The sequence below is a fragment of the Durio zibethinus genome, chromosome 3 (genome assembly GCF_047325235.1).
Source record: "Durio zibethinus cultivar Kanyao isolate XHJ-2024 chromosome 3, ASM4732523v1, whole genome shotgun sequence".
Classification (NCBI taxonomy): domain Eukaryota; kingdom Viridiplantae; phylum Streptophyta; class Magnoliopsida; order Malvales; family Malvaceae; genus Durio; species Durio zibethinus.
Window position 1 is genome coordinate 32,439,027 of NC_143164.1, and position 27,731 is coordinate 32,466,757.

At 32.0% G+C, this 27,731-nt stretch overlaps 2 protein-coding genes, 1 long non-coding RNA gene and 1 pseudogene across 4 annotated transcripts; 2 read left to right on the forward strand and 2 right to left on the reverse strand.

Annotated features, from left to right (window-relative positions):
* Positions 1-11,693: 11,693 nt before the first annotated feature.
* On the reverse strand, positions 11,694-12,538 carry LOC111283917 (protein SENESCENCE-ASSOCIATED GENE 21, mitochondrial-like). The gene is made up of 2 exons (XM_022872598.2): positions 12,302-12,538; positions 11,694-12,183 (listed from the first exon to the last, which is right to left on the reverse strand). Exons 1-2 carry the CDS (start codon positions 12,373-12,375, stop codon positions 11,961-11,963), a joined length of 297 nt encoding a protein of 98 aa, XP_022728333.2. The 5' UTR covers positions 12,376-12,538; the 3' UTR covers positions 11,694-11,960.
* A 3,724-nt stretch (positions 12,539-16,262) lies between these two features.
* LOC111283463 (uncharacterized) lies at positions 16,263-19,114 on the forward strand. Its single transcript, XR_016340995.1, has 4 exons — positions 16,263-16,626; positions 16,718-16,883; positions 17,267-17,370; positions 18,594-19,114. It is a non-coding gene; the product is annotated as an uncharacterized LOC111283463 (long non-coding RNA).
* Positions 19,115-20,520: 1,406 nt separating this feature from the next.
* Positions 20,521-21,421, reverse strand: LOC111283844 (mediator of RNA polymerase II transcription subunit 28-like). Its single transcript, XM_022872472.2, has 3 exons — positions 21,256-21,421; positions 20,925-21,037; positions 20,521-20,831 (listed from the first exon to the last, which is right to left on the reverse strand). Exons 1-3 carry the CDS (start codon positions 21,419-21,421, stop codon positions 20,697-20,699), a joined length of 414 nt encoding a protein of 137 aa, XP_022728207.1. The 3' UTR covers positions 20,521-20,696.
* A 332-nt stretch (positions 21,422-21,753) lies between these two features.
* Positions 21,754-27,039, forward strand: LOC111283529 (poly [ADP-ribose] polymerase 2-like; annotated as a pseudogene). Its single transcript, XR_016340996.1, has 16 exons — positions 21,754-21,883; positions 21,963-22,249; positions 22,347-22,437; positions 22,592-22,673; positions 22,943-23,175; positions 23,391-23,517; positions 23,680-23,735; positions 24,235-24,308; positions 24,483-24,529; positions 24,613-24,662; positions 24,908-24,970; positions 25,435-25,520; positions 25,714-25,818; positions 25,940-26,011; positions 26,243-26,385; positions 26,747-27,039. The product of XR_016340996.1 is annotated as a poly [ADP-ribose] polymerase 2-like (transcript).
* The last annotated feature ends 692 nt before the right edge of the window (positions 27,040-27,731 follow it).

Genomic DNA, 27,731 nt, shown 5'->3' on the forward strand with positions numbered 1-27,731 from the left:
ATGTTTGCAAATGTTCTAGTTCAGGATGACTGAATGAGGATAACTTTTATCTGTTAAATAAATTGGTGATGATGGCTGAAGTTCTTAATTCGGTTTTTATAGTAGGTAGTTTTGCTATCTGTAACTTTTGAACAATCTTGAGAAGCTGAAAACTTAGTGATAATGTTTCTTTTGTTCAATCAAGATGTAAGAAAAGTCTAAAATTGGATTAGTTGATAAGGACTTGGACTCGATAAATTTTTGTCAGTTTTTGGACTTATTCACTGCTAGATGTTACAAGTACATAGTTAGATGTCAGACATAAACAGAGGGGAGTAAATTTGTCCTCCATAGCTGCATTTGTGCTCTAGTTCTAGTGGAGATTGCGATCTTGAATTAATGTCATGTTTGTTTTAAAATATCTATAAAATATCATATCATTCTGATAACATTGCATTGGTGGTCCAATTCATTGAACTAAGCTGTCTTCACTCTTTATTGAGAAGATATTATTGGAAGTAACAACTAAAAAGGCTCTGCCTGTCTCGTCCAGAAGCTGGAACTCTTTGGGATGGGGAAGCTATAAATCTTTATGCATAATTTCAATCTGTTTGAACTTGAGAAAGATAAAGAATGCTTTTGTGCAAGAGAGGGAATCAGAATTTCCCATGGAAAATAGCTTTAGCTTTTCTCTTTTGGATGATACCAACCAAAACAAATGGTAAATTCGTTCCCTGGTGCAGATCAGATGCGATATTTCTATGATAATATCAGAATTTCCATATAAAGTGACATTAACACGATTGGAATATAAAGGTAATTTTCGCTCAACAGCAATCAATTGAACTACGAAGTGGATAACCAAATAAGAGTTTTTAAAAAATTATGATGCAACAATCAGAACTATATACTATTTGTTTTCCAGCAGTAGATACAAAGAAGTTAAGCACTCTTTTCTTGACGGTCCTTTGCAAATCAAATTCCCATCTCACTCCTGATAACAAATCACTTACATTTACTGTTTTTTCCTTGCTCTGCCTCCCTCTCGTTCAGAGATAATATGAGAGGCCGGTGCTTGAAAATGTTATTGTTATCCTTTTAAATATGCACGTCAACTATCTGAGTTACATTGCTATTTTATCGACTACCATTATCCCTTGTTTAATGACTGATTCCTTTATCACTGAAGGGAATTTATTTTTCCATGGGACAACCTTTCAAATTCAAGCACCAATTGGATGCAAAAGAAAACTGATTTTTGCAACTTGGGCCGCTTCTAGGCAATTGAAACTTTGGTGGCTGATATCAACTATCACATATGTCCAGTCATAAAAATCTCTGAGTTCCACTACCTGAAAGATTTTACCCACCATTGTCAAAAATATATATATATATATATATATATATATATCATTATTCTCTAGAGCCGGCAATTTGTGGCTGGCAGATTTTTAGATTTCAACCCGCTTTAAGTTTTCTGGCTTGTGAAGATTCTCCTCATTATCCATCTACACTGTGAAATTGTGAACCTTGTTGACTTTTTCAATTGAGTGGTAATGGTTGCCAACTCAGGAGCACGTAATTTCATTGAACTGACAAAAATCGGCACTAAAAAAGGAGTTTTTCTCTGAGTTCTTCTGCTGCAAAGCTATTTTAGCTTTTGCCAGACATATACAAGTTTTTTTTTTCAGTCGACCAAGAAGCTTTCAATTTGAAACGCACTTGAGTTCCTAAACGAACATAATATTTTAGGAATAGTTTAGGAACAAATTTAATTTCTGTTTATTTATTATTATTTATTAAATTTAAAAAATAATTATGAATAATATTTTAAATTTATTAATTAAATAAATAAATTATGAATGTAACAAAATTATATTCAATTTATTTACCCTTTTAATTGTCTTTCACTTAATAAAAAAAATGCCATCAATTATTAGTCAATCAATCTTCATATTTGTTTGTGCTAAGCTCCGAATTTAAAGTTAAAATTTTGAAATTATAAAAAAAAAAAAAACAATTAGGGCAAAAATAAAAAGTATTTTTTGTATTTATATTTTGATATTTAAATCAGAGATTGTGATTAAAGAGATCAGAAGAAAAAAATAAAGATATAAAATAAAATATGATTGAATTGATATAATTTGATAAATCGAAAAATAAAAAATTCGTGAAATAAAATAATAACATAATTAAACTGATATAATATTATATATGTCAAATCAATCGATACATTAGTTAACTCAAAAATAAAATATACTCTTAATTATTTACTAATAATCTTTAATAAAAAAAATTGACCAATATATCCTTTAAACTAAAAAATACCACTAACAATGTCAAAGTATCTGATCTAAAGTATTATTCTATCAATGTTCTTTTCTTGTGTTGAATGAGTGTTGAAATTAATTATGCTGGCTCTTTCAACACGATCGTCTTCATTCGGACATAGCATCTTCTCCAAGGCTTGGGATTTAGACAATTCACCACATCACAAAATTATTTTATGAGGTTTTGAGTCACCAATATTAAGAAAAGTGAAAGAATGCCATCCGCATTTTGATGGTTACCTGAGAAACTTATCATCGATGTATGCGATCCACTACATAATTTTTTTTTATGAGATATCTTATAATTTTTAATTATTAATTTCTTTTTTATGAGATATCTTTTAATATATTTTTTTTAAAAAGTCACAACCTAAAAATATAATAAGTAACTATAATTGTTAAGATTTCTATCTTGACTTCTTGTTGTTGGATGCTTTTTTTTAAATAATTATATAAGTTAATTGAATTAAATTTTAAATTTATTTTTAAATTTTGATGATTATTTAATAATTAATTTATATCTTAAACTTTTTAAAAGTAATTGCATATATTAATTAAGTTAAATTTTGAATTCATCTTTTAATTTTATGGTTACATAACAACTTATTTATATCCCAAACCTATTTGTTGCTAGATGTAACCTTTCAAAAGTAATTAAATAAATTAATTGAATTAAATCTTGATTTAATCTTTTAATAGTTTCATTATTATATGTTAATGTTTCTAACTTTTGGATAAACTAATGCGATAATAAAGGTGATAATTCCCTGGTGTTGTCCTGTAATTATTAATAAACTAAAATAATGTATTAATTGGTAACCACTTGTATAAAATAAAACAAAATGCAACCAAACGTTCGGTTAATGTCCCTTCCCGTCTTTAATGACATGAGAACTGCTAATTTTGTTTGTGGAAAAGTATACCACAAAGAAAAAGAAAAAGTGCAAATTAAGCTTATTAATTTTCTGTTAAGTAGTGAAATCTAAACAAATTATTCAAAGTTAAAGGTACAAATGAATCTAATATAAACTGATTTGATTATATTTTTGTTTAATTATCTAACTCTTAAAATATTGTTTATTATAATTTATTAAGTTTAATAAACGATCAAAAATCAAATCTATTTATAAATTGTTTGTCAAATGATCTATGAGTGTATATTCAAGCGCATAAACAAATCAAATATGAAAAAAAAAAATTATTATATTCGTAATTTATTAATTTAATTAATGAATTCTTAAATGTTGTTCATAATAATTTATTAAATTAAATAAACAAATATAAATAAACAAAATAAAATATATTTACAAATATTTCGCCTAATGATTTATTTAATTTTTTCCTTATCAAATATATTTATAACTTTTCATTAAAAAAACCAATATCTACTTTTTATTATTATATGTGTCATTTTTTTAATCATAAGTATCCATTAAATACTGAGTTATATTCATTGCTAAACTCAATATCTACTTTTGATTAAAAATATAACAGTCTTCTCAAAGATTACGTCTTTGTGGGGGAGTTCAAGTCTTGTTCTGATACAAGAGTGTTTACTGCCTCAGGATCGTCAAGATTAGGTGGTCGTTGAGGATTGAGTGACTCGATTATAGGAGTAGAGTACGTCTCAAACAGTGGTGGAGAGGGGATGGAGGATGAACTGGATGAGTTATGGAAACAGTTGAGGTTAACAGAGGAGGACAAAGATTGTATTGTGACAGAGGAGTCCGAAATTGGGGATTAAGAGGAAACTGAAAAAAACTGGCTGATGGGAAAACTCCTAATGAAATAATCTTCCAACAAGGAGGCACTGAAAGGAACGATCAAATTGATATGGAGACTGGCCAAGGCAGTGGAGATGGCAGATATAGAAGACAATCTTTTCCTCTTTAAATTCTCAATCATGGCGGACAAGAAAAGGGTTTTGAAGGGATCACCAAGACAAACAATTAATCATGTTTAAAGAATATAATGAGGAGTTAAGACCAGAGGATTTCTATTTTAATAACGCATTATTCTGGATACGTTTGTATGGCCTGCCATTAGGTATGAGAAACCAGGAGAATGTCCAACATATTGGAGAGAAGATAGGCACCCCTAAGGCAATAGATGTTACCCTGGAGACTAGAGGATGTTCGAGGTTCCGAAGTGTCAGGATAGAAATCAATGTTAGGAAACTACTCAGAAAAGTTGTGTTAGTAACTACGGGATCATCCAAGAAAGAGATTTAGGGAACAATATGTTTTGAAAGATTGCCCACCTTTTGTTATAAATGTGGAATTTTGGGACAGACTAAGGATGAACGTGAACAAAAAGAAAACGAGAGGGAAGGCAACCAATATGTGAAGCAGTATGGAGAATGGATGTGAGCCTCACCTTTAAAACAAAAGAGGTATGAATAAAGAAGAGGGAACAATGCCTTTAGAACGGTGAAGGATACTGCTCCGCAACCACAAAGGGTTACAAGGGGAAAGGAGAATGAACTGGTCACAGCGGTGCATAGCAGGGGAATGGCCCGAAGACTGCATGTGGTAGATGATCAAAACGATGGAATGTCACATAGGATTTGAACTGAAGCATATCATAATCCCGAAATACCCAATATGTTTAGCTTTTATCAATAGATTTTTAGGGATATAAATATAAAGAAGTTGTTTTGAAGTATAAGTAAAGTAAATATTGAAAGTAAGCTTAAAAGTCAAACAGTAGGTGATAATGTAACACAAGCACTGAATAAAGGACGCATGCAAAAGTCAGTGCAGGGAATGGATCCAGGTGGCAACATCACTAAAAGACTAACATTTGATGTGTCAATAAAATATCTATGGAAATCTTCTCGAAAGTTTGGCTCCAAGCAAAGCAAAAAGAGGAGGAGATGAAAACATGTTGGAGAAAGTAGGAGCACGCAAGAGTAAGGACAGCAAATATAAATGCCCAGAAAGCATAATGAAATCTTCAAGAAACCAGAATTCCAATGCCTCCGACAAAAGCTATGCATGGGAAGACAATAGCAAGAAGACATGGGGGATGGCTAACACGTTGGTCCAAGCAATGACTTCAAGCCAAATGGATGCATTAACAAGTAAGAAGCAACAAAGAATAAAATGGAAAAAGCTGGCTCGTGTGACTATGGGAATAAACTAGGAAATTAGCCTGAACTAGGTAAATGAAAGCATGGAAGTGAGGATGTAGTAGACATGGAAATTGCCAGTATTAGCAAATGAACTAGGAATGAGGATAAGGTAAAGCCAGAAAGTAACACACATCAAAGGCGGAGACTGGATCCCAATCCCGTCAAGCCCAACGAGGTACATTACCTAGAACTGTTGTGGGCTTGGGAACCCACGTGCAGTTCAAGCTCATCAAATGATGCTGAAGAGAGAAGATCCTAAGGTGGTATTTTAAGTAAAACCATCTTACAAACCCATGCATTAGAAAGAGTTAGGAGGAAATGCAAAATGAATGAAATGCTTGTGGTCAATACGAGAGAACGAAGTGGAGGACTGGCAATGTTATGAAAGGAGGAGATAACCTTGAACTTATTAAGTTTCTCAAAATACCATATTGATACAAATGTCACGGACGAAAGTGATAAAGAATGGCAGCTAATAGGATTTTATGGGGACCCTGATGTAAACTCAAGACACAAAGCATGGGCCATGTAGCGAAACCTAGCCACAATCAACCACCGTACATGGATTTGCATTGGTGATTTTAGTGAAGTTTTATAGGATGAAGAAAAGGAGGGAGGCGGTTTAAGACCAGAGTGGTAGATGAAGAATTTTGGCAATGCTTTAGAAAATGCTGGGTTGGTTGATTTAGGCTTCAAGGGTTCGAGATATACATAGGAGAGAGGGAAAGAAGCTGAGACAAAAGTCAAAGGAGGAGTGGACTAGGCAGTGGCAAATCTGAGCTGGTGGGACATGTTCCAGAACTTTGTCATTAATCATCTAGCATGCCCAGTTTCAAACCATTGTCTGATTATGCTAGACACAGAAAGTAGGGCAAGAGGGAATGGAAGGAAAAGAAGACATGGGCCCTTTTTTTGAGGCTATGTGGACTAAAGAAACAGAATGTACCAAGATTGTTAATAAGTCGTGGCAGGAAGAGAGGGCTTGTAACCTTGAAGTCAAAATTAGAAAGGATGCTAAGGAAGCTGATTGTTTGAAGCAAAAGAAAATTTAATGAACAGCATGTAGAAATAAAATCCCTAAACAATGACCTGAAAGAGCTTTGATCCAAAAATAGGGCTAACATGAGTTGGCGCCGAGAAAAAGAACTAAAGCAAAGGATGAATGACCTTTTGGATAAGGAAGAAACCTATTGGATGCAGTGATCAAGAATAAATTAGTTGAGAGAAAGAAGCAAGAACACCACTTTCTTCCATGCACAGGATTCCCAACGTAAAAGGAAGAACATTAAGGGCTTAGAGGATGAAAATGGGGTATGGCATAAAGGAAAATTGGAAATGCATGAGCAAGCTGTGGAATATTTTAATGATTTGTTCAAATCTTAAAGACTATCAAATTTTGATGAAATCCTAGAGGCAGTAAATCCTCGAATGACAAACGAGATGAACAAATATCTTCTACCAGAGTTTAGAGCCAAGGAGATCCTTGAGGCCAAAAACAAATCCACCCCACAAAAGTACTAGGACCAGACGGTATGCCTGCCTTATTTTTTCCTAAGTTTTGGCACGTTGTAAGTCCAAATGTTACTAAGTTTTGTTTGGCTATACTAAATTGGGAAGGGATGCTAAATGATATAAATGATATTAATATAGTACTTATCCCAAAAATTTAAAAAAAAAAAAAAAAACCCCAAAAGAATTACCCACTTTCGACCTATTAGTCTATGTAATAACTTATATAAGATTATTGCTAAGACTTTAGCTAATAGGCTAAAATATATTCTTCCAACTTGCATCAGTGAAAACCAAAGTGCATTTGTACCAGGGAGACTGATAAATAAAAATGTCCTAATAGCATATGAGATTTTTCATACACTGAAACTCAGGAAAAAAGGGAAAGAGGGATGGAGTGCCATAAAACTAGAGTAAAGCATATAACCGTATAAAATGGGCTTTCTTAGAGGCAATCATGATAAAACTAGGCTTCAATGAAAAGTGAATTTTTATTATAAGGCATTGCATATCTTCTGTTACCTACAATGTAATTCTCAATGGAATCGTCACTCACAAAGTCATACCAAAAAGGGGTCTCTGACAAGACAACCCCTGTTTACATTTTTTATGCACAGAGGAGTTGTCTGCACTACTATCGAAGGATCGACATAAAGGCTTGATGCATGGAGTTTGAGCTAGAGTGAATGGCCCACGGATCTCTCACTTATTTTTTGCAAATAACGGTTGGCTATTTATCAAGGTAAACCAAATGGAATGCGAAAGAGTGAAGTATTTCCTAAAGATCTATAAGGAAGGGTCGGGGTAGAAAATCAACTATGATAATCAGGATTATTTTTCAGCCAAAACACTAGAAATGTCAAAATAGAGCTGGTCAATCAGAACTTTGGGATTCAGGTAACAAGTGATCCAGAAAAGTACCTGGGCTTACCGATGATAATTGGGAAGAGTAAGAAGAAACTTTTTGGGAAATACTAGACAAGATGAAGCGGAGAATAGAAAGCTAGAGCCATCAGTGGATGTCTTAGAGAGGCAAATAAGTGTTCATCAAGGCATTCCTACAATCTATGTCATTATATGCGATGTCTCGTTTCATGTTTCCAAAGGGTTTTTGTCATGAATCAAATATGACAATTTGCAATTACTGGTGGAGCAAGACACAAGCAGTAAAGGGATACATCGGATGCAATGGAAAGACATGTACAAAGGGAAGCAGGTGGGTGGAATGGGATTCAAAGACCTGGAAATATTCGACGAAGCTCTAATTGCAAAACAGGGTTGGAGGCTAATGCATAATACATCATTTCTGGTGTATACTGTTTTAAAAGCAAAATATTTCCTAAAGATGTCACTTGTAGAAGCTGAATTGGGACATTTGCCATCCTATACATGGCGAAGTATATACATGGGCAAGAGGGTATTGCAGAAAGGTATCTGATGGCAAGTAGGAAATGGGCAAAAGATCAGAGTATGGAGAGATAAATGGGTCCCAAACAAACAGGGTTTTGTATCGATCCCCCGTGTTAAAGCTGATGGGGCAAACATTTTGGTTCATGAGCTAATTAACAGGCAAACACAAACATGGAATGTGGAAAAATTAGAGATGCTATTCCCAAGTGAAGTAGCTAAAGAATTCACTGCAATACCTATAAGCAGACATGATTTTCTTGACATGATAATTTGGCACATCACAAAAAATGGTCATTACAGTGCTAAAAGTGGATATCATTTGTTGAGCAACAATGCCCAAATGAATGAAAGGGAACAGCAGGAGCCTGAGGAAGGTGAAGTTAGTAGCAAAGAACAATTCTGGAGTCAACGGTGGCAAGCCAAAATATCCAACGAAAAAAAAGTCTTTAGGTGAAGGCTTTATCACGTTACTACCAGTTTATGTGAACCTGAGGAAAAGGAAAATATTGGAGCATTAGTTTGTCCAAGGTGCCAGCAACACGAGAAAACAATATTGCACGCCATTAAAGAATGTGCCCTTATAGCAAAGGTTTGGACAACGGCAAACCTAGACAGTGCTAGCAAAAAGGCAATCTCCAAAATACGATGGAATGTATAACTTCAATAGCTAGCAACATAGAGAAGAACAACTTTGAACTGGGGCTGATATGGTGCTGGGCCATATGGAAAAGCAAAAACAATGAAGTAAACATCAATATTTTAGAAGCCTGCAGAATGTAGCAAATTTTGCTAAACAATACCTGGAAGAATACCATGGAGTCCAAGAGATGTGCTAGGGAAGATCGACAACTGGGGTGGAGGCATGGAAGGCACCCAGTGCTGAGACACTCAAGGTTAACTTTGATGGGGGGGTTAAAAGCACAAACAGGGAAGGAGGTCTTGGAGCTATAATCAGGGACAATACAGAAGCGGTCTTTAGTGCGATGTTCATGCCAACATCGAATCGTGTAGATCCCATGCGGGTTAAAGGGATGGCTGTTGTAATCTAATTGAATTAAAGGCTACTGAATTTGCTATTGATATGGGGTTCAACAAGATTATTCTGGAAAGAGATGCTTTGGGGATTATCAGACATATATAGCAGGCAGAAACAGACTTATATCCTATTGCAATCTAATTGAGGAGGTTAAGCTGATGCTAAGGAACTTGGATGAATCGACATGTTCGTATGTAAAAAGAGAGGCAAACGAAGCAGCCCACACTGTAGCAAAACCCGTTGTAGGAAGTATAGAAACTAGATATTAGGTAGAAGATAGCCCTGATGCTGTTGTGCCAATCATTGAAAGGACTGTAACCTTGCTTAAGTTTAATGAACCTACCAAGCTTTAAAAAAAAAAATCTACGATTGATTATTATATGTCACTTCTTTAATTATAAACATCCATTAAATACTGAGTTATATTCATTGAATCAGGATTTTAGAAATGAATATATTTACTAAATTTTGGGATGAGTAATTTAAAGGAAAGTCTGATGATATATACGAGGGATTCATATAAAACTTTTTATTTTTATCTTTTTTTAATTAAAATCAATAATTAAAAAATATATAAAATTAAAAAAATTATATATTTTGCATAAATCCTAGCAATAAAAAATCAACATCAAATAAAATTGTTCATTCAAATACTTAAAATTAATTCTTTCAAAACTTTAAAGTTATATCCGTATCCTTTAAGTCATTAATTCACGTTTACAATTTAAAAAATATATATTAATAAAAGTTTATATTTAATATATTGACAACATATAAATTTTATATTCTGTCATTAAATATAAAGATTTATATTTGATAAAAAAAATTTTAAAAATTAAAAATCTTAAAATATAAAATAATAAAAGTTAGTATCAATTTATTTTTATAGACTTCTCAACTTTCAAATTTAATAATTAATGATGTGATAATTTAAAATTTATTATAAATATTTAAAACTTATTATAAATATTTAAAATTTATATACTATTAATGAATCAAATATAAACTTTACTAGTAAATTACAGCCAAAGAACTAGGTCTTATAATATTAATATGAATAAAAAAAAATAGACCGGACTTGGATTGAAGCGTGCTCACTGTTCAGTGCAAAAAAGCACTTCCATGGTGCAAATGCACCGTGGTTTTCTGCTTACGTAAATGGCACGATTGTCTGACGTGGCACCAGTGAAGGGTCCATTCTCCACTGTTGAGGAAAGCATGTGGTGACGCTGAGCCACCACACCTTTCGTTGGACATTTTTGTCCTTAAAATATCTTTTTATTACAATTTTACCTATATATTTAAAAGTTTAAAATTAAAATAATTTTTTAATTAAAAAATAACATTTTATTTGCGTCACATTATTATTTTGTTCATTGTACTTTTAAAAAATTAATATTTTTTTCTAAAATATCCCTTAAAAATCTTAAACTCTACTATAAATAAATAATAAATATATTTATCTAGAATTAAATAAGTAAATAACACTTAACAGATAAATTTATTATACAAAATAGTAAATAAATATATAGTAAATAAAAAATTAAGATAATTTAATTTACAAAATAGAAAATAAATATATAATAAATAAAAAAAATTAAGAACTCAATATATATTTAATTTTTAAAAGAAATCATTTGATATATTATTATTTAATTATTTATTAAAAATAATTATTGGACATAAAAACAATTTTAATATTTTTAAATTATTTCATAAACATTGAATAATTTAAATTTTTTATTATATAAATATTTTGATTTAATATCTTTAACTATCATTTCTCTTCTCAGTATAATTCATCTCATTATAATTTTTATCCACCATTAATTTTAATTTCCAATTACACTTTAAAATATCAACATACAATAACTGATCTTATGTTCACCAGTATTTTCCAGCCAATCCCTCCAATCTCTCCTATCCAAATTGACCCTTAAATTAAATGAATGGACAGAACAGAAACCAAAGCTAAAATCTTAAGACACCACATTGATTTGTTTCAACGGTTCTCAAATGTACGCAATAAGACAAAGGTAGTGAAACAAGTTTAGTTTCAAAGTTTAATATCGGCTGGCTTGGCAAGCTTCAATTTCTTAGCATAAAAAAACAACACGAAAAGCGAGAAGATTCAATTAGTACTTGCGAAAATGAAATCATTCAAATCAAAAGCATCGATTCAATATTTGAGGATGTTACAATCAATTCTCCATATCTAATCAAGTTTGTAGCAAATACCAGTAATTGAACATGATAAACAGGGGATTAGCACAACAATAAAACTGAGAAGAAAATATAAATAAAAAGTCCTTAGATTTATTATAAATGGTACTTCTATTCATTTGTGATAGTCTCTTAATTCCTGTAAGAGAAATCGAGAAACAAATATTACATCTATTTCGCATACAAAGGGCAGAGGAGCAAGCAAGTAACAAGTTTTCTTTCCAGATAAGAAAAAAAATTTTCCCCGCACCGCCGATAGCATCTGCGGAAGATATCATTGGAACCAACCTCCTCGATCCATTGAACTATTAGCAGGCTAACATTGTTCCAATATATATTTTTAGTTCTTCTTCAAAAGCATGGCTCTGAGCTCAGCCACGTCGATCTCGTTAGCACAGTTCTCGGGTCTATAACATCCGGTAACTGGGTCCGGAACCCATGAAACCTTCTCTTTAGCTCCTGCCATCTCTTCCCCTGTTTTCTTCACCACCGCAGCGTTCCTTGCCGTTCCTCCTCTTACTCCACTCAAAACAACTCCTTGTGATCCCGCAGCATATCCTCGTCTAAACAAAAACAAAACCAAAAACGATTAAATCTTTGATCCTTTATTATTTTCTAAACAAACCAAAAAATAAAACCCAAATAAATAAAGCCCTGGAAATGAAAAGAACTTCTGGGTACCTGAAAATTGAGTTAGAGATTCCATCGACAACATAAGCAGAGAAAAGCTTAACGTTTGAGAAAGAGCGAGCCATTTCTTTCTTCTTTAAACAAAACAAAAGTTAAAACTTAGAATTGAGAAACTTGAATGCTACTGCAGAGTGCTTTTTTTCTTCTTGAAAGGAAAAGAAACCGTCCGCAGCAGCTAAGAAGAAACTCTCTCTCTCTCTCTCGAAACTCTTTAATGAAAGATAGGTTGGGCTCCAAGGGATACTCTTGTTGGGTTTATATAGGAAAGAAAAAGTAGTGAGAGCGCGTGAGAGGCGAGAGGAAACAGTAAAGCTCAACAGGAACTCGTCAACACACGAGTAACGGACCTCTGTGTTGCTGACACCTGGATCTTCAACCAAAGACGTTTTTATTTTTGTTAAATTTAGATTTAAATCGTTAAATAAATGAGAAACACGATGTTAGCCCTTGATTGAAGGTAAGTTAGCCTTTCGCAAGGGTCAAAATTTTCGGCGAGGGCGATCAAAAATGATCGAACGGTTGAAGGACAGTGAATGATTTGAGTGCGAACTTTTTCTTCAATCCATATCAAGCATGTGAAATGAGAGGGTCTTTCATGGGTTCAACCAGGAAAGGTCGGCGTGAGTGCGGGAATCCTTCTAAATTGACTGATACAGGGATTGGTGGTGACATCACATCCGTTCACGTGTAGAAGAAACAGTCTGAAAGAGGTGGCGGACTTTCCTTCTTGGTTCTAGAAGCCAAGGGTGAAAAAAAATATATTCACAATTATAATTTTTTATTTGATTTGCAATAATTTTTATTTAATTTATTTTAAATTTGAATATTACATATATATTAAATTTAAATTAAAAAGTAAAAATTTTAAAAAGTTGAATTCAATCAAATTATACATTTTTATTAATTTTTATATATTTTAAATTGTTATAAAAATAAAATAATAAATTTTATATAAAAATTATTTAAATATATTAAAATTTAATAATAAAATAATATATAAAAATAATAAAAATTAAATTTTAAAAATGAATAAATCAAAAAAATTAAATTAATAATATCATATTCAATTCAAATTAAATCATAATATATTTAATTCAAATTCTAAATATTTATAATGTTATATAGTATATAAAATCAAATTGAATTTAATTATTCTTACGGAAAGCACTTGATAACCTTGTTTCGAGGGTCCTCAAGGTGTCCCTACCAAGTCAAGGGTCATTGGTTAGTGACTCAGTGGCCCTGTTTTGCCATCAATCTCCAAAATTATAGAATCTTGTTGTCATGTTAATTTTTGTTAGCATCCAAGAAATAATTGATACATTTCAAATTACAATACGGTTCATTGAATTAAGTGAAAATAAAAAGAAATAGTGGCAACCGCGTTAGATAATGGTCACAGGCTGGAGTGTTTCGCGTTCTGCAAACAGATAATCGGGTGATGTTCGAGGAGCCCTTTCCGCTCAATTTCCCGTGATGGCTTTCGTCTTTTGTTTTCTGCCTCTGAATTTATTATTCAGGAAAATGTAATTTAGTTTCAAAATTATAACTGGCCATCATTTAAAAAAATAATAATAATATAAATAAATTTTTTAATTTTTTAAATCAAAATAAAATATATCATATCTAATAATTTAAAATAAATAATAATAAATTATATATTTAAAATTACTTTAATAAATTATTATTAATAATATTTGAATTTAAAATTTTTTAATTAAAAAATAAATTTAATCATTGAATTAATCATTTATTGATATAATTAGTCATCGTTACAATGCAGTTTTCTCTTTTTTTTTTTCTTTAAATTCCTTTGCTGCTTTTTAAAATTTACGTACGTTTCTTTTGTTTTTGAAAAAAAGGCAAAATTTTCACCATTAATCTAAAGTTCTTAAATGTATTTTCACTATTAATCTAAACGATTTAATTATAGATTTAATTAAAAGTACATTTAACATCTTTAAATAAATTATAAAAATTTTTATTATTTTTTAAATAGTGAAAATGTTTCTTTCTTTTATTACAATGTAAATTTAGATTTAAAAAAAAAAAAAAAGTTGAGCTCCTGTAGTCACTGCTTCAGGTCAGTCCTCGGACCTTGCAGCTTACAGCTAGCTCGCTAGCAAAGCACCCCCTTCTCTTGCGTGCGATTGCAGGCATGCAGCAGTTTTATGTACTGTCTACAGCCAATAAATAATTAAGGCTGGCTCCTGGCTGGCGGCGAGCCGGCAATTAGAGGATTTTTTTAAATATCATTATTTTATTGAGGATATTTTTCCAATAATATTATTTTGGATTCTATAAAATATAGTATATACTTATATTTTTTTAAGGAAGTATATACTTATATTTAATAAAAAGAGTTATGCTAATATAAGTATTTTTACGGCATTTTTGAAGGCTGTTTCTTATCTAATATTTAAATATTATCATAAATAATAATTTAATTAATTTTAAAGATCATAAGCAAAATTTATTCAAAATATATATGTAATATTAATGACTTAGATAAATATTTGAGTTAATATTTTGATTTTTAAATTATAATAAAATGCTTAATATAATTTTTAAATTTTAAAAAATTCTAATATAATATATAAATTATAAATCTATTAATTAATATAATATTTAAAAAATTATTTGTTAGACATATTTATTATTTAAAACAAAAAATATTAAAAAAAATATTATATTAATTTAAAAATTATAATTCATCAAATATTACATTAAATATTTTTAAAATTCAATAATTATATTAAACATTTTACTAAAATTTAATAATCATTTTAAAACATTAATCCTAAATATTTTAATCACGACGAATTTATTGAGTGACAAAAATATTTAGAGTTATTAGTTTTTGAAATCATTTGCCTTGGCAAACTAAAATTTAGAAGTGAAATTTTTTTAGAAGCATAATCCAATGTACTTCCTCTCTATTTCTTACCGTGAGCTTCTTCAATGATATGTAGCCATAAAATATGTTTTCTATTTTTTTTTTCAAATAATTGTCATTTTCAAAGAGTTTTGTTTGTTTAAAATTCATCCTCCATCAGAAAAATAATGGTTGAAGCTTTTATATATTTCAATTTTCACGTGCGGAATATCCGTAGCTTATCACATCGTTGCATCAAAAGATTCAAACTCACCAACAAGTCACATTCTCAATGGCCATGATTGGGATGACGTATGTATAATGTGACAATAAGATAATAGCATTTAAAAAAAAAGTTGGTCAACCTATATTTTCAAAAAAGCCAATGCCAATAACAACTTGAAATTGGTAGTCGGTATTTGCCAGATGCAATTAACTTTGCCGATAAACATAGAAACCATCACTACTTCTTTCTTACGACAAGTTGGAACTACTAGACTAAAGCTATCCACTTGTTCTTATTTCATCCTTATCATAGAAAAGGGAGAGATAACGTATTATTATGATCGCACTCCCATTTTCATATGGGGCCCAAAACAAATACGACTTTGCGTTGATAGCAAGAGACGGGTCGACACTCACATTCTCCTCAAGCTGCTAAAGAATCGTCTACCAAAATTTTTTTTTTTTTTTGCCTCTGGATGTATCAAGTTTAATATAGTTGCAAATTTTTGCAATCAAGTAACGTAACATGCCATCTTATTATGTAATTTTTAAATTAAATATGGGAAGATTCACATTCAAAATTTTTAAGTAAGAATAAACATGCATTAACCAGTAAGCTACATGTTTGAATCTATGATCTCATTTTTCTCAAGTCGGTGTACTATCTTATTCAATTTAGATCCTATAAATATAAATTATTGTAAGTGAAAATTTTAAATTTTATAACTGAAATTAATTGAGGTACATATTTTTAAGATATATTAAAAAAAATAAAAATTAATTAAAATAAAATATGTATCAATCTACTAATCATACTTGTAAAATAAAAAAAAAACTACAGTAATAATATATAAAAAAAATTGAAAAGGAAAATAAAATCTTATGGGTTTGATTTGGATTCAAGTGCACCTTTTTCCTTTTCTGGTCCATAGGATTGGCTCGAATTGAGGAAAGGTGACCCATCCCCAGCCCAATATTAGGTTCAACCTTTCAGTCCTTTCCAGCTTTCCCCATCGGCTGTCTGCAACGACTAGTGCATTTACCCAAAAACCCTGAATTCAACCCAATTTTGCTGTTAGGCCAACAACTTTGCTCGTCTCACTTTGCTTAGAGCCAGAGCGAGGGGGAAAAATGGCGGAGATTCCTCAGGGAGAAGAAAATCGTCCGAATATTACTTTATACATCAATAATCTCAACGAGAAGATCAGAATCGATCGTACTTATTTCAAGTCTCTAAACAAAATTAAAGGGCTTACATTGTTTTTTCTTTTTTGTTGATTTTTTTTTTACTTGAATGATGTTTGCAGAGTTGAAGAAATCGTTGCACACTGTCTTTTCACAAATTGGAAAGATACTGGATGTGTTAGCATTCAAGACGCTGAAACAATAAGGTCAAGCTTGGGTTATTTTTTTAACTCCGCTACCAATGCTCTTAGGCGAATGCAGGGCTTTCCCTTTTACGACAAGGATATGGTATATGCATTTTTTTAACTTTTCTTTCTCTTTGCATATGATTCGATCATTTCAGTAATTTGGGTTCTATTTATGTCTGTGTTTAGGTTGTTTTCTGTTTTTTTTTTTTTTTTTTCTAAACGATGTTGGTGGCCTTTTATTTTTGGCAACAATGTTTAGATTTTACTGGGTACTGTCATTAGTTGAGAAAGCATTAATTGATAAAAATTTTCTTGTACTATGTCAAAATTACTAATTTTTTCATGAAGAATGGAAAGGATATTCTGGAGATTTAGGTGGATTTTCAGGATATTCGGATTATATCTATAAACAGTGTTCTCTACTGCCCTAAAGCATCATAATTTTTAATACTAATAAATAATGAAAGTAATAATTATTTGCAGAGAACATATATCAGATATAATACCAAAGACTAAAGCAGATATAATAGCAAAAGCAGATGGCACTTTTCTTCCCCCAGAGAAGCGAAAGAGGCATGAGGAAAAGGGTACATTCCTCTGTGTCCCTTATCTTTAGTTGAAAAAGCTAACAGTTGAGAAACTAATATTGTATTTCATTTGTCTATATTTGTGCGTGCAATCAGTATTGCTTCTTTCGTTGTTAGAAATCAGTTCTTTCCTTTATTTTCACTTGGATTTTTGGATCCTCTTTTGAACTTTGCATCATAGACTATTGAGATATTACTAATAAATCTATTGACTGTTGAGTGAATGCACATTTTGATGTACTATAAATTGTCTTAATTTTGAAGTAAATCTCACTCCTTCATCTGCCTTCCTCTTTTCACTGTTATTTTCTTTTGTCCCGCCATTGATGTCATTAGTTGGGTCCTTAATGTCACCAATGAACTCATTTATTCAAGAGAAAGTACTTTTGGTGTACATTAAAATGTAGATGGAAAAATAAAACTCAGGATTCTTATGTGTTGTACTATTTCTTTTTAATATTAAGCGTGTGTATTCACCCTCTTTCTTTGACTTGTTGCTTATTCTGACCTATGTGGGACACAGTTTTTCTGTTCTTTTTTTTTTTTTTTTAGTTGTCTTTCCTTTTCTTCTCTTGAGATTTGTATATTGTCTGAATGTAGGAGGAAAAAAAAGAAAAGAGCAACTTGATCCTAATCAAGCAGCAGGAGGTGCGGGTGCTTATGTTGCAACACCTCCTGAAAGTGATATGAAGTGTAGTATCTTATTATTTGATTGATCATGTCTTTTCTCTCTCTATGGAATCTGGTTGAAATTAACCTATCTCAATCTTGCAAGTTGCAACTATGTTCTCAGTATGGATTCCTCAGAAGGTTATATTTTTAATGCTTTGGTCAACACATTTATAACTTTTGAGCAGCTGAAATCCAGTTGTCGCAAACCTAATGCCGGTCAAAAGAGTTGGAGATAGCATTTTTTATTCAATCTGCATGGAATTTTTGTTTTCTGGTTTGCAGTGTTGAAGAATGAATTGCATATTTGTTTGTTCTCTTGAATGTTGGATGCTAATTGAACTTGGCCATTCATTATCATGAGACCTCTATGAGACTCTGGTGGTCCACTTGGATGGTCAAGATTGGATACTTAAGAATTGTAATTGAATGAAAAATGGTCCTTTGTAAGGGTCTTGTCATATTATTTACTTTGAAATAAATATTAATTACATCTTCTCATTATCATGACTCCTCATCACTTTGCTCCTCTCTTTTTCTCCAAAATGTTACAGCCATCACAAATACCCTACCTAGGTGCTAGACAAATTGTTCCAGAAGCTCCTGCGCCACCAAATAACATTCTGTTTGTTCAGAATCTTCCCCATGATGCAGCCACGATGATGCTGCAGATGCTCTGAATCAACACCCCGATTTAAAGGATGTTAGGATGGTCGAAACAAAACCAGGTATTGCCTTTGTGGAACATAAAAACGAGATGCAATCAACAGTTGCAATTCAGGTACTATAAGGTTTCAAGATACAGCAAAACCAGATGTTGATTACTTATGCAAAGAAATAGAAGGAAAAACCGAAGGAGTCCTTTTCTGTTACTACCAACATGAGAAGAAGGCCTTTTTTATGGGTAGTCAATTAGATGCCATCAAATCTAATAGCTGTTTTGTGATATATAATTCTATTTAACTAGATTTTCAGAATTGTTATTGTAGATTGCGTTCTAGATGTTCTTTTCTGCTACAATTTTTCTTTCGAACTTGTCTTTTTTGAAAATAAAAAAATAGTTGATTGATGCTTACCCATGTTTTTGGTTCATCTTTTAAGCTTGTACATTCTTTGGATTATTAAATTCTAAAAACACTTTCATATTTAATTCAGGTATCAACTCGTATGCCATTACGATTTCATAAGGTTGTCAACCAGGGTTTTTTGTGATGGCTTACTTCACTGAAAAAGAGAATGCACCGAAGCACAAACATGAAGGGCTGTTCTAGATGACAATGGATGGTAAAATAAAACCCATTATTGTCTGATCTGTTTGCGTTAGATTTAGATAATTATAAACAAATAATTAATAAATTTGAATATGAGATTTATTATCTGTGACTGTGTCAAAAAGGATACGAATAATATGTTTTGATTATCTAATAATCAAATTTGTTTAAATTTTAATAAATAATAACAGATCAATTACCTATTTACATATATAAAATATATAAAATTTTTAATCTTAACAAATAATTTTTATTTATTATTAATTACAAATAATTTTAAATTTTAAATTTAAATTTTATTTATTTTATATTTTGTTAAAATTTTAAAAATTAAATATTTTAATAGATTGTGATATTTTAACTATTCAAATAATTATATTAAATCTAAATGAATTTGGATACAAATACTTAATAAATAGTAAAAGATATCTTCTCTATTATCATCCTTACTCTAATCTATCATTTCTTTTTCCAAAATGCTGTTTGGTTTTCCGTTTTCATGCCAAACCCATTTCAAAAGAGTACATATTTACCACAGCATTTCTTTTCTTTTTTGGTAAGAAAAATTCAAAGATAAATAGGTTAGTTTCACATGTTAAGATAAAATATATCGTATTTGATAATTTAAAGTAAATGATTGTGAGTCGTGCATTTGAGATAATCTTAATAAACGATCATCGATAAAATTTAAATTCATGATCTTTTTATAAAAAAAAAAAATAAATTTTAACCAATTGAATTAACAACTTATTGATACCACAATATTTTATATCAAAGCGGATGCATCAACTTCATTTCTGTAGTTGCAACAGTGCGTATTTACCTCTGTCATGGTTACTAATCAATAATTGGATTCGTGGTTTTTCTTTTCACAAAAGAGATGTTAGTATGAAAATAAAAAAATTAATTGATTCAAAATTTATATTTATCGAATATTATTTTTTAAAAATAATTATTTAAATCAATTGAAGTAAATTTTAAATTAAAATTCATAATTTTTTAATAGTCATCAAATACTTCTTATTAAACTTAAAAATTCGCTTAATTAATTTTTAAAAAATAACATTTAATAAATTTAATATTCATATTCTACAATATATATATATATATATAATCCTTTTTCTATCTTTAGATTGGGGTATTTTTGTAAAATAAAAAAAAGAGAAACGCTTATTTGATTGCTGACCAACATTCACATCAATGATCAAACTTTTAGTAAAAAGACTAAATTAGTATACGGATGGATTGAGTTAATGGTGCTTTCTACAATCACACAGGCAGAAAAAAAAAAATGATACCACGACCGAGCAGCAACATGATTGGCAGTAAAGTAAGACCCTAGCTCAAACCAATCTCAAACAAAATAACCTTAGAGATTAGTACATCCTATACTCTCTCCAGTTCAGTATTGTGCTTGTCCAGTTGGTCTGTCAAATCCTTCCTCCATCGCTGGATCAGTTTCTCTTTATTCTTGACGATCTTAGACTTTACCTTCAACTCTTCTTCCATTGTCACAATTTCCTGTTATCGAACAAGCAACACATTAGATTAGAGTTCTTTGGAGTGGATTACTCGCATACAGCATCATCCACAACAAAAGTTGGATGGGTTTACTTTTCTGAGCATTTCAGCCCTAGATGGCTGATCCTCACGTTGCAGGCCAATAAAGTATAACTGCAGCTTCTTGGCAGCTTCCATGAAATCTCTAGCATGTCTCTCTACATCAACTACAGCAATTGCAAATATAACCACTGTTTCAGCACATAAAAATTTTGATCCAAAAACGTCACATGAACTAAATTTCTGTGGTAATACGCTAACAAGTTAAGCTAGAGATTGTAAGTTTGAAAGAAAAAATTTTCTGTTCATGCGTCCTATGTTTAACAAAAATGAAGCAAAAAAAATGAAAACGCTTTGGAAAGGAAGAAAGGAGAAGGTTACAAACTCTGATGAGAAGGATGGGGAGAACGGTCGATAGCTTGAAGCTCTCTGGCAGGCAAGCACGGGAGCAAAGCCGTCTCCAACGCCACCACCCAAGAAATCATGTCTTCTCTTGAACCTTGAGACGATTGAATCTGCGGATCCGACTGAAGCTCTTGCCTTTCACTCATGCTTTCCTTCACAAAAGTTGATTTCAATCTGCCTTAAACATAAACAAATTCAAGGTTTAATTTTTCCCCTTCCTTGTACAGACAAAGGTTTCTAAACTTTTTCAGTTTTCCTGGATCTGCAATTCTCAGAGGGCCTTATCTTCTGAGCCCACGGGATTCGGCCCGATATCTGAAAAGATTGCTCGACACGATTTATTTTTAACTCGAACGACGACGTGATGAGAAGGAAGTTTTGATTTTTTGAAGACGCGCCAGTATCATGCTCCGAGAGCTGTTAAAACGACAGAGTTTTGAGTCACATTCCCCACGATATAAAACTATAACCCTCCATTTCTTCCTACAATCTGAAACGAATTCTACCTTTCTCTGCTTGTTAAAGAGAGAAAAAAATGGCGAGTAAGACAGCTCCGAGCCGAACTAGCCAAGCGTGAGCTTGACACCACCGGAACCAAGCCCTTTCTGGTTGCCTAATCTCCTTTTTACTCTTTTATATGCATTTTTCTTCTTCATTTCCCCATTAATTTTGAGTTGTTAATAACAGGTGCAGAGACTGGAGAAGCTTTGCTTAAAGAGAAGAAGAAAGAAGAAGTGGACAAAGAAGAGAATGATACAAATATTGGCTTTCAAAATAATAAGAAAAAAAGATGGAGGGAGCTCGATGCCGATGATTACGGGGATTCAAGCAAAGTGAAGGCCGTTGAGAGTTTCTATAAATGAATGTTAAGCAATTACGTGATGGAGCTACTCTTCGAGGTCTTTCTGCTGTTGGAACCAAAAAAGAACTTCTTGAGAGGCTTTGCGAATATGCAGACAAAAATTCTCTTGATGGTAAAAGATTTTCAATTTTATTGTTCATTTTGTTCGCTAATTTAGTTCCATTAATGAAAGATGGAAGCTAAGCTTTTTTTTTTTTTTTATGCTGCAGTGTAGTCAAGGAAGAAGAAGAAAAGAAAGGCAGTAGCAAGGAAGAGAACATTGTTACGGCGACAAAGAAAGGTGCGGCAGTTTTGGATCAGGTAAGTCCAGATCAGATAAAGGCTCATTATCCTGTTTTACAGCAGGCTAGTAATCTTTGCAGTTAAAGTTCAATTTTCAAGCCTGTCAATTTGGATTTATTTTATTTTATTTTACTTTTTGAAAACACAAATTATTTTAATTTCTTTGATGCAGGGTGATCATATCTATGATGCCATGTTAAATCAGACCAATGTTGGGAATAACAATAACAAATTCTATGTAATTCAACGTCTAGGTTAGTTCTCTAGTTTCTATAATGTTGTTGCACATGTTATTTGCAATTGCACTACTGATTTTCAGTTTTCAAATTTATTGCTTCAAGCATTTTTTGATCAAATTATAATTTAATAATTAGTCATAACGAAAGAGAATAAGAAGATAGTTTAGGCTCATTTACATTCATTTGCATATAGTTCTTTTCTTTTTTTCTTATTTGGGCGTGTGTGTGGGTTTGGGAGGGGGTGTTTGCTAGTTTTGCTAAGATCATGATTTCCTTTCTTGCAGAATCTGATGACTGCAAGACATACGCGGTTTATAATGGATAGGGTAGAGTTGGTGTAAAGGGTCGAACTAAGTTACATGGCCCCTTTACATCCCAACAAGCTGCAATTGCTGAGTTCGAATCAAAGTTCTTTAACAAGACCAATAACTATTGGTCCGACAGAAAAGACTTTCTCTGTTATCTAAGTACTATACCTGGGTGGAGATGGACTACGTTGAAAATGAAAAGCATTCTGGTATGAGTTGTTTTAAATTTTATTACACAAATAGATGACTTACTGGCTCCTGCTCCTTCCCCTCTATCTTCCCCTTCCTAATTTACCTAAATGTTTGAAGCTTTCCTTGCCCTAAATTTGTCTTTTTGAAAATGAGGGGCATCCTATATCCTACCCTTGTATATGGAGCCTTGATTGCCTGATGGATTGCTCCAATTCTCAATTATTATATCCAGGTCAAAGAAAAGACTGACTCTTCCATAGGTACTCATTTGCGGGAGACAAAGCTTGAACAACGGGTTGCCAAATTTATCTCTCTTATATGCAATATCAACATGACGAAGCAAAAAATGATGGAAATAGGTTAGTTAGCTAATTATTTATTAACTAACATGTGATAGATATTTGGTTGTATCTTTAATCAGCATTTGGTTCCTCTGGTTTTCTAGTGCTTTACAAATTCATTTTTATTAATATCCTTCTGCTGCTGCTAATATTTCATGTAATGTTTTGTTTGTCTTTTAGGATACAATGCTGACAAGTTGCCACTTGGTAAGCTAAGCAAATCAACAATTTTAAAGGTAATTTTTAGAGACATGCACAGAACATTTCTCTTTGAAACTTCCTAGGTTAGTTAGAAAGTATAAAAGATTGTAGAAGGCAAAAACTATTCACCTTTAGTGATTATTCACATGCAAGGCATACTTTTCTAAACTAATTTTAAATATCAAAGGTCTAGTCAGGTCGTTGAGTCAGTGTAAGTATAACTTATGCTTAGGTGCAACAACTTTCAATGCTTTGATCTTAGAGATGGCTTCTTTTCCTCTGCTCCTGATTCTACTTTTGGAGTTGAGTGTGCCTTTTTCATCCATGCTGGAACCCCTACCTCCTTCTATGCATTGTTCTTACGATGGTTTCATAGCATCAAACTTATTATGGGGAATGCCTTGGTTTCACACTGCTTGCGTGCTTGTCTTTCTCAAGCTTGCATTAACTATAGTACTTGCATGTAATGAGCACATTTGTTTGATACTATGGATTTGCCTAAATGACAAATTAATTATGCTTGGATATGTTCAGGGCTATAATGTCTTAAAGAGAATTGCTGATATGATTGACCAATCAAACAGGAGCAAGCTTGAGCAGTTAAGTTAGTAAGAAATTTTTTTTAACTGCTATTACATAAATAACAATAATGCTTTATATTCAAAATAGCATCTCATGTTCATCACAACTTAATGCTCTCTATTTTTTTCCTGAAGTCTACTTTTGAATTGTGGAGTTTCATTCTTGATTCTTGGTTAATTCTTTTTTCTTTTTAATCACAGGGAATTCTATGCTGTGATTCCACATGATTTTGGATTTAGAAAAATACGTGAGTCTTCTCTCTCTCTCTCTCTCTCTCTAACATACACAATAACAATATTGCAACTAACATGGAAATATGAATTGTGGCAGGTGATTTTGTCATTGACATGCCTCAAAAGTTGAAAAAGAAGTTGGAAATGGTGATTTATTTAATTTTAGTTTGAGAAATATGATTTCTTTGTGCTATCTTGGTGGAAGGTTTTTCTTGTATCTAGCCTATATTTTGTTTTAATTATTTTCTTGACAACTTTGGTAAATCTGTCCCTGTAGTTTTTAATAACATTGAGTATTGTTTTTTTATGTGAGCCTTTTACATGTTTCAGCCAATTTTCTTAGCTGCTTTCTTTTATAAGGGGCAATCTCAGATACTTTTATGTGATTGAAGGTTGAAGCCCTGGGAGAAATAGGGGTTGCAGTGAAATTATTAACGGACATCACCATGGAGGAGGTATTACTTATAAGCTATGATGTACCTTTTCTACATTCTTCTCCTCCCTTTTTAAATCTCCTTTTCGTTTCCATCCTTCAAGTAAGTTGAATAATAAGCTTTTGAATAACTAAAGTACTTGCATGCCTAACAAGCATTGCATCAAGTAACCATGGTTGTATCTTGCCTGCAAATATACAAGATTATTGCCTTCATACGCATCATACGTGGGTGCCTGAAGTTGGTTTTTCTTGTAGAGCTTATTTTGCATTTGTTAGTGCTGCAATTGTGTGTACAGCAAAACCGTATAGCTTTCATCAATAGTCAATTTTAGTACCCAAATTTCTTCCTTCTCTAACTTAACTTATTTTTGTTATATATATATATATATTCTTGTGATGCTTACTGTTTTTTCCTGTTCTTTCTCATTGGGTTATATATGCACTAATTTTCTGTTCTAATTTAAGTTTGTGCCATTGTTGTAGGAAGATCCTTTATACTATCGTTGCCAATAGTTTCATTGTGAACTGATTCCACTTGACAATGATTCTGAGGAATTTGCTATGGTATTTGTTTGTCTATGTTTTAGAAGTTTTATTTAAGCAATTTGTAACTTTCTATGTTTTTGAGGCCCTCTTCAAATTTTTAAAAAACATGTAATTTGCAGAACAGTTTTGCAATTTTTTTACATTTTTAGCATGCATTTTTCATAGCTATCTGTTTAGATTTTTGTTATTCACTTTCTCTTCCTATGATCAAATTGCAAAGTATGCCCAGAACACTCATGCAAAGACACATTCAAATTTACTGTTGATATTGTTCAAAATTTCAAGGTGGCAAGAGAAGGTGAAGCTGAACGCTTTGAAAAGGTGTCCCTCTCGTGAAAATGTTTTGTATTTCAAATTTAATATTTTCCTGTTGAAGTGTAGAATGTCCTGTTTACCAAGTGTTTTATATTGGTCTATCCTAATGGCTGACTTTTGTGAGCAGTTCTCTGGAACCAAAAATAGAATGTTTTTGTGGCATGGTTCTTGGCTTACTGGACTGGCATTCTGTCCCAAGGTCTATCCTTTTCTCTCTTGTTTCTGAATGTAGTCAAGCATGTATAGATTTGTGGGCAGGATGTGTTTCCTTTTTCTCCTGTTTCTGGATCATGGTATTGGCATTCTATATCAAGGTCTTTCCTTTTCTCTTGTTTATGCATGTTGTCAATGATGTATGAATGGGAATGCAGAATGTGTTTGTCAATAACTACAACATATCTGACTGTGTCTTGTACTTAACATGCAAAAGGTTTGCGCATTGCTCCACCTGAAACACCTGTGACAGGTTACATGTTTGGAAAGGGAGTTTGCTTGGCTGATATGTTCTCCAAAAGTGCAAATTATTGCGATGCCTGTTCTGCCTTTACAACTGGGCTGCTGCTTTTTTGCGAGGTTTATTCTTAAATCAGTTCTAAAGATAATTTGGTAGTAAGGTGGAACATGGTTCTACCATCAAATGTGTTAATTATTGTGTCAATGTTACAGATTTATACCAGAGATTACGAACTGATGCTCTATGTATCAATGGTTCAAAGTTCAAACTGATTAATTCTCTGGAAAAAAAATTAGTTTCCTGTCATGATCTGAATTAATTTGATGCTTTGATATGAATTTTCTTGGAAATGTTGAAATTGACTGCTTGCTATCAATTTTGCCATTCGTGCATTCCCTCATCCTTCCATATACAATAATATATCATTTCTTTCTTGTCTTCCTTGTGGTTTAGTATTCTCATTGGCCATTTACCCCTTAGGTTGCACTGGGTGACATGGCTGAGCTTCTACAAGCTAAAAGTAATGTTGATAAGCTGCCAGATGGGAAGTTGAGGTATGTAAATTTAAAAAATGAATGAGGTGGCTAGTTTCCCACACAATTGTCGATCACCAAGTTTCGGTACTTAATCTTCTCTTTTAATCTTGTAAATTTTTGTGAAGGATATTGGCTTCTGTCTCTGTTATCTCTTTTGGGATAACGGGCAGGGACTTGTCCTGTTGTAGTGCTCTTATTTCATAAATTTTAAATATAATGTATGGGTTCCTTTTTTTACTTTTTTTTTTTTCTTGTATTTGAAATTTGATTATTATAGATGTATAATTTACATTCATAATAAAACTCGAAGCCTTAGCTCAATATATAACTATGGTTCATGGCGTGAACAAGACTCAAACTGAAATCATTCATAGGCTATAATAATATCATACGTCCGCCAATTTGTTTTCCAGTTGTTCCGCTGTTGTTGATGCAAATTCAAAATATATGCAACGAAGCATGGACTTTTAAGTTATTGGTACTTGGAAGCATGAGTAAGCGTTGAAAATGAAAACCCACAACACGCTAGCATTTGTCTCTAGATTTTGATAATTAATCTCAGAATCTATGTTCTTCAACAAGACAAAAATGGTGATTTAAGGGTGACACTTCGGGCACTTTCCTGTTCTCTCAACCATTGCTTTGCTTTGCTTTGCTTTCATGCATGAAATCCCTGTCGTCAGGGTGTTTGGAATTCTATCGAGATCAGCAACATCCAAACCAGAGGCGGATCCAGTAGGAAAAATAAGCTGATTATGAATCACATTCAAAAATTAAAAAACAAAAAAAAAAATTTAACAAAAATTCTTTTGGAATATCTTAAACTTTTTTTTGAACACCTTTTAGGTGATAAAATTAATAAATTCATCAGTTTATATATATATATATATATATATATATATATATTATAAATGAATAAAAAAAATCTT

What these genes read in the sequence shown, in the direction of transcription:
- LOC111283844 (XM_022872472.2), bottom strand. Translation starts at nt 21,421, where the DNA reads ATGAGTGAAAGGCAAGAGCTTCAGTCGGATCCGCAGATTCAATCGTCT. An exon ending in TCCCCATCCTTCTCATCAGA is followed by an intron (nt 21,038 to 21,255) that starts GTTTGTAACCTT and finishes CAATTGCTGTAG; the next exon opens with TTGATGTAGAGAGACATGCT. An exon ending in GGGCTGAAATGCTCAGAAAA is followed by an intron (nt 20,832 to 20,924) that starts GTAAACCCATCC and finishes GTTCGATAACAG; the next exon opens with GAAATTGTGACAATGGAAGA.
- LOC111283917 (XM_022872598.2), bottom strand. Translation starts at nt 12,375, where the DNA reads ATGGCTCGCTCTTTCTCAAACGTTAAGCTTTTCTCTGCTTATGTTGTC. An exon ending in ATCTCTAACTCAATTTTCAG is followed by an intron (nt 12,184 to 12,301) that starts GTACCCAGAAGT and finishes GTTTTTGTTTAG; the next exon opens with ACGAGGATATGCTGCGGGAT.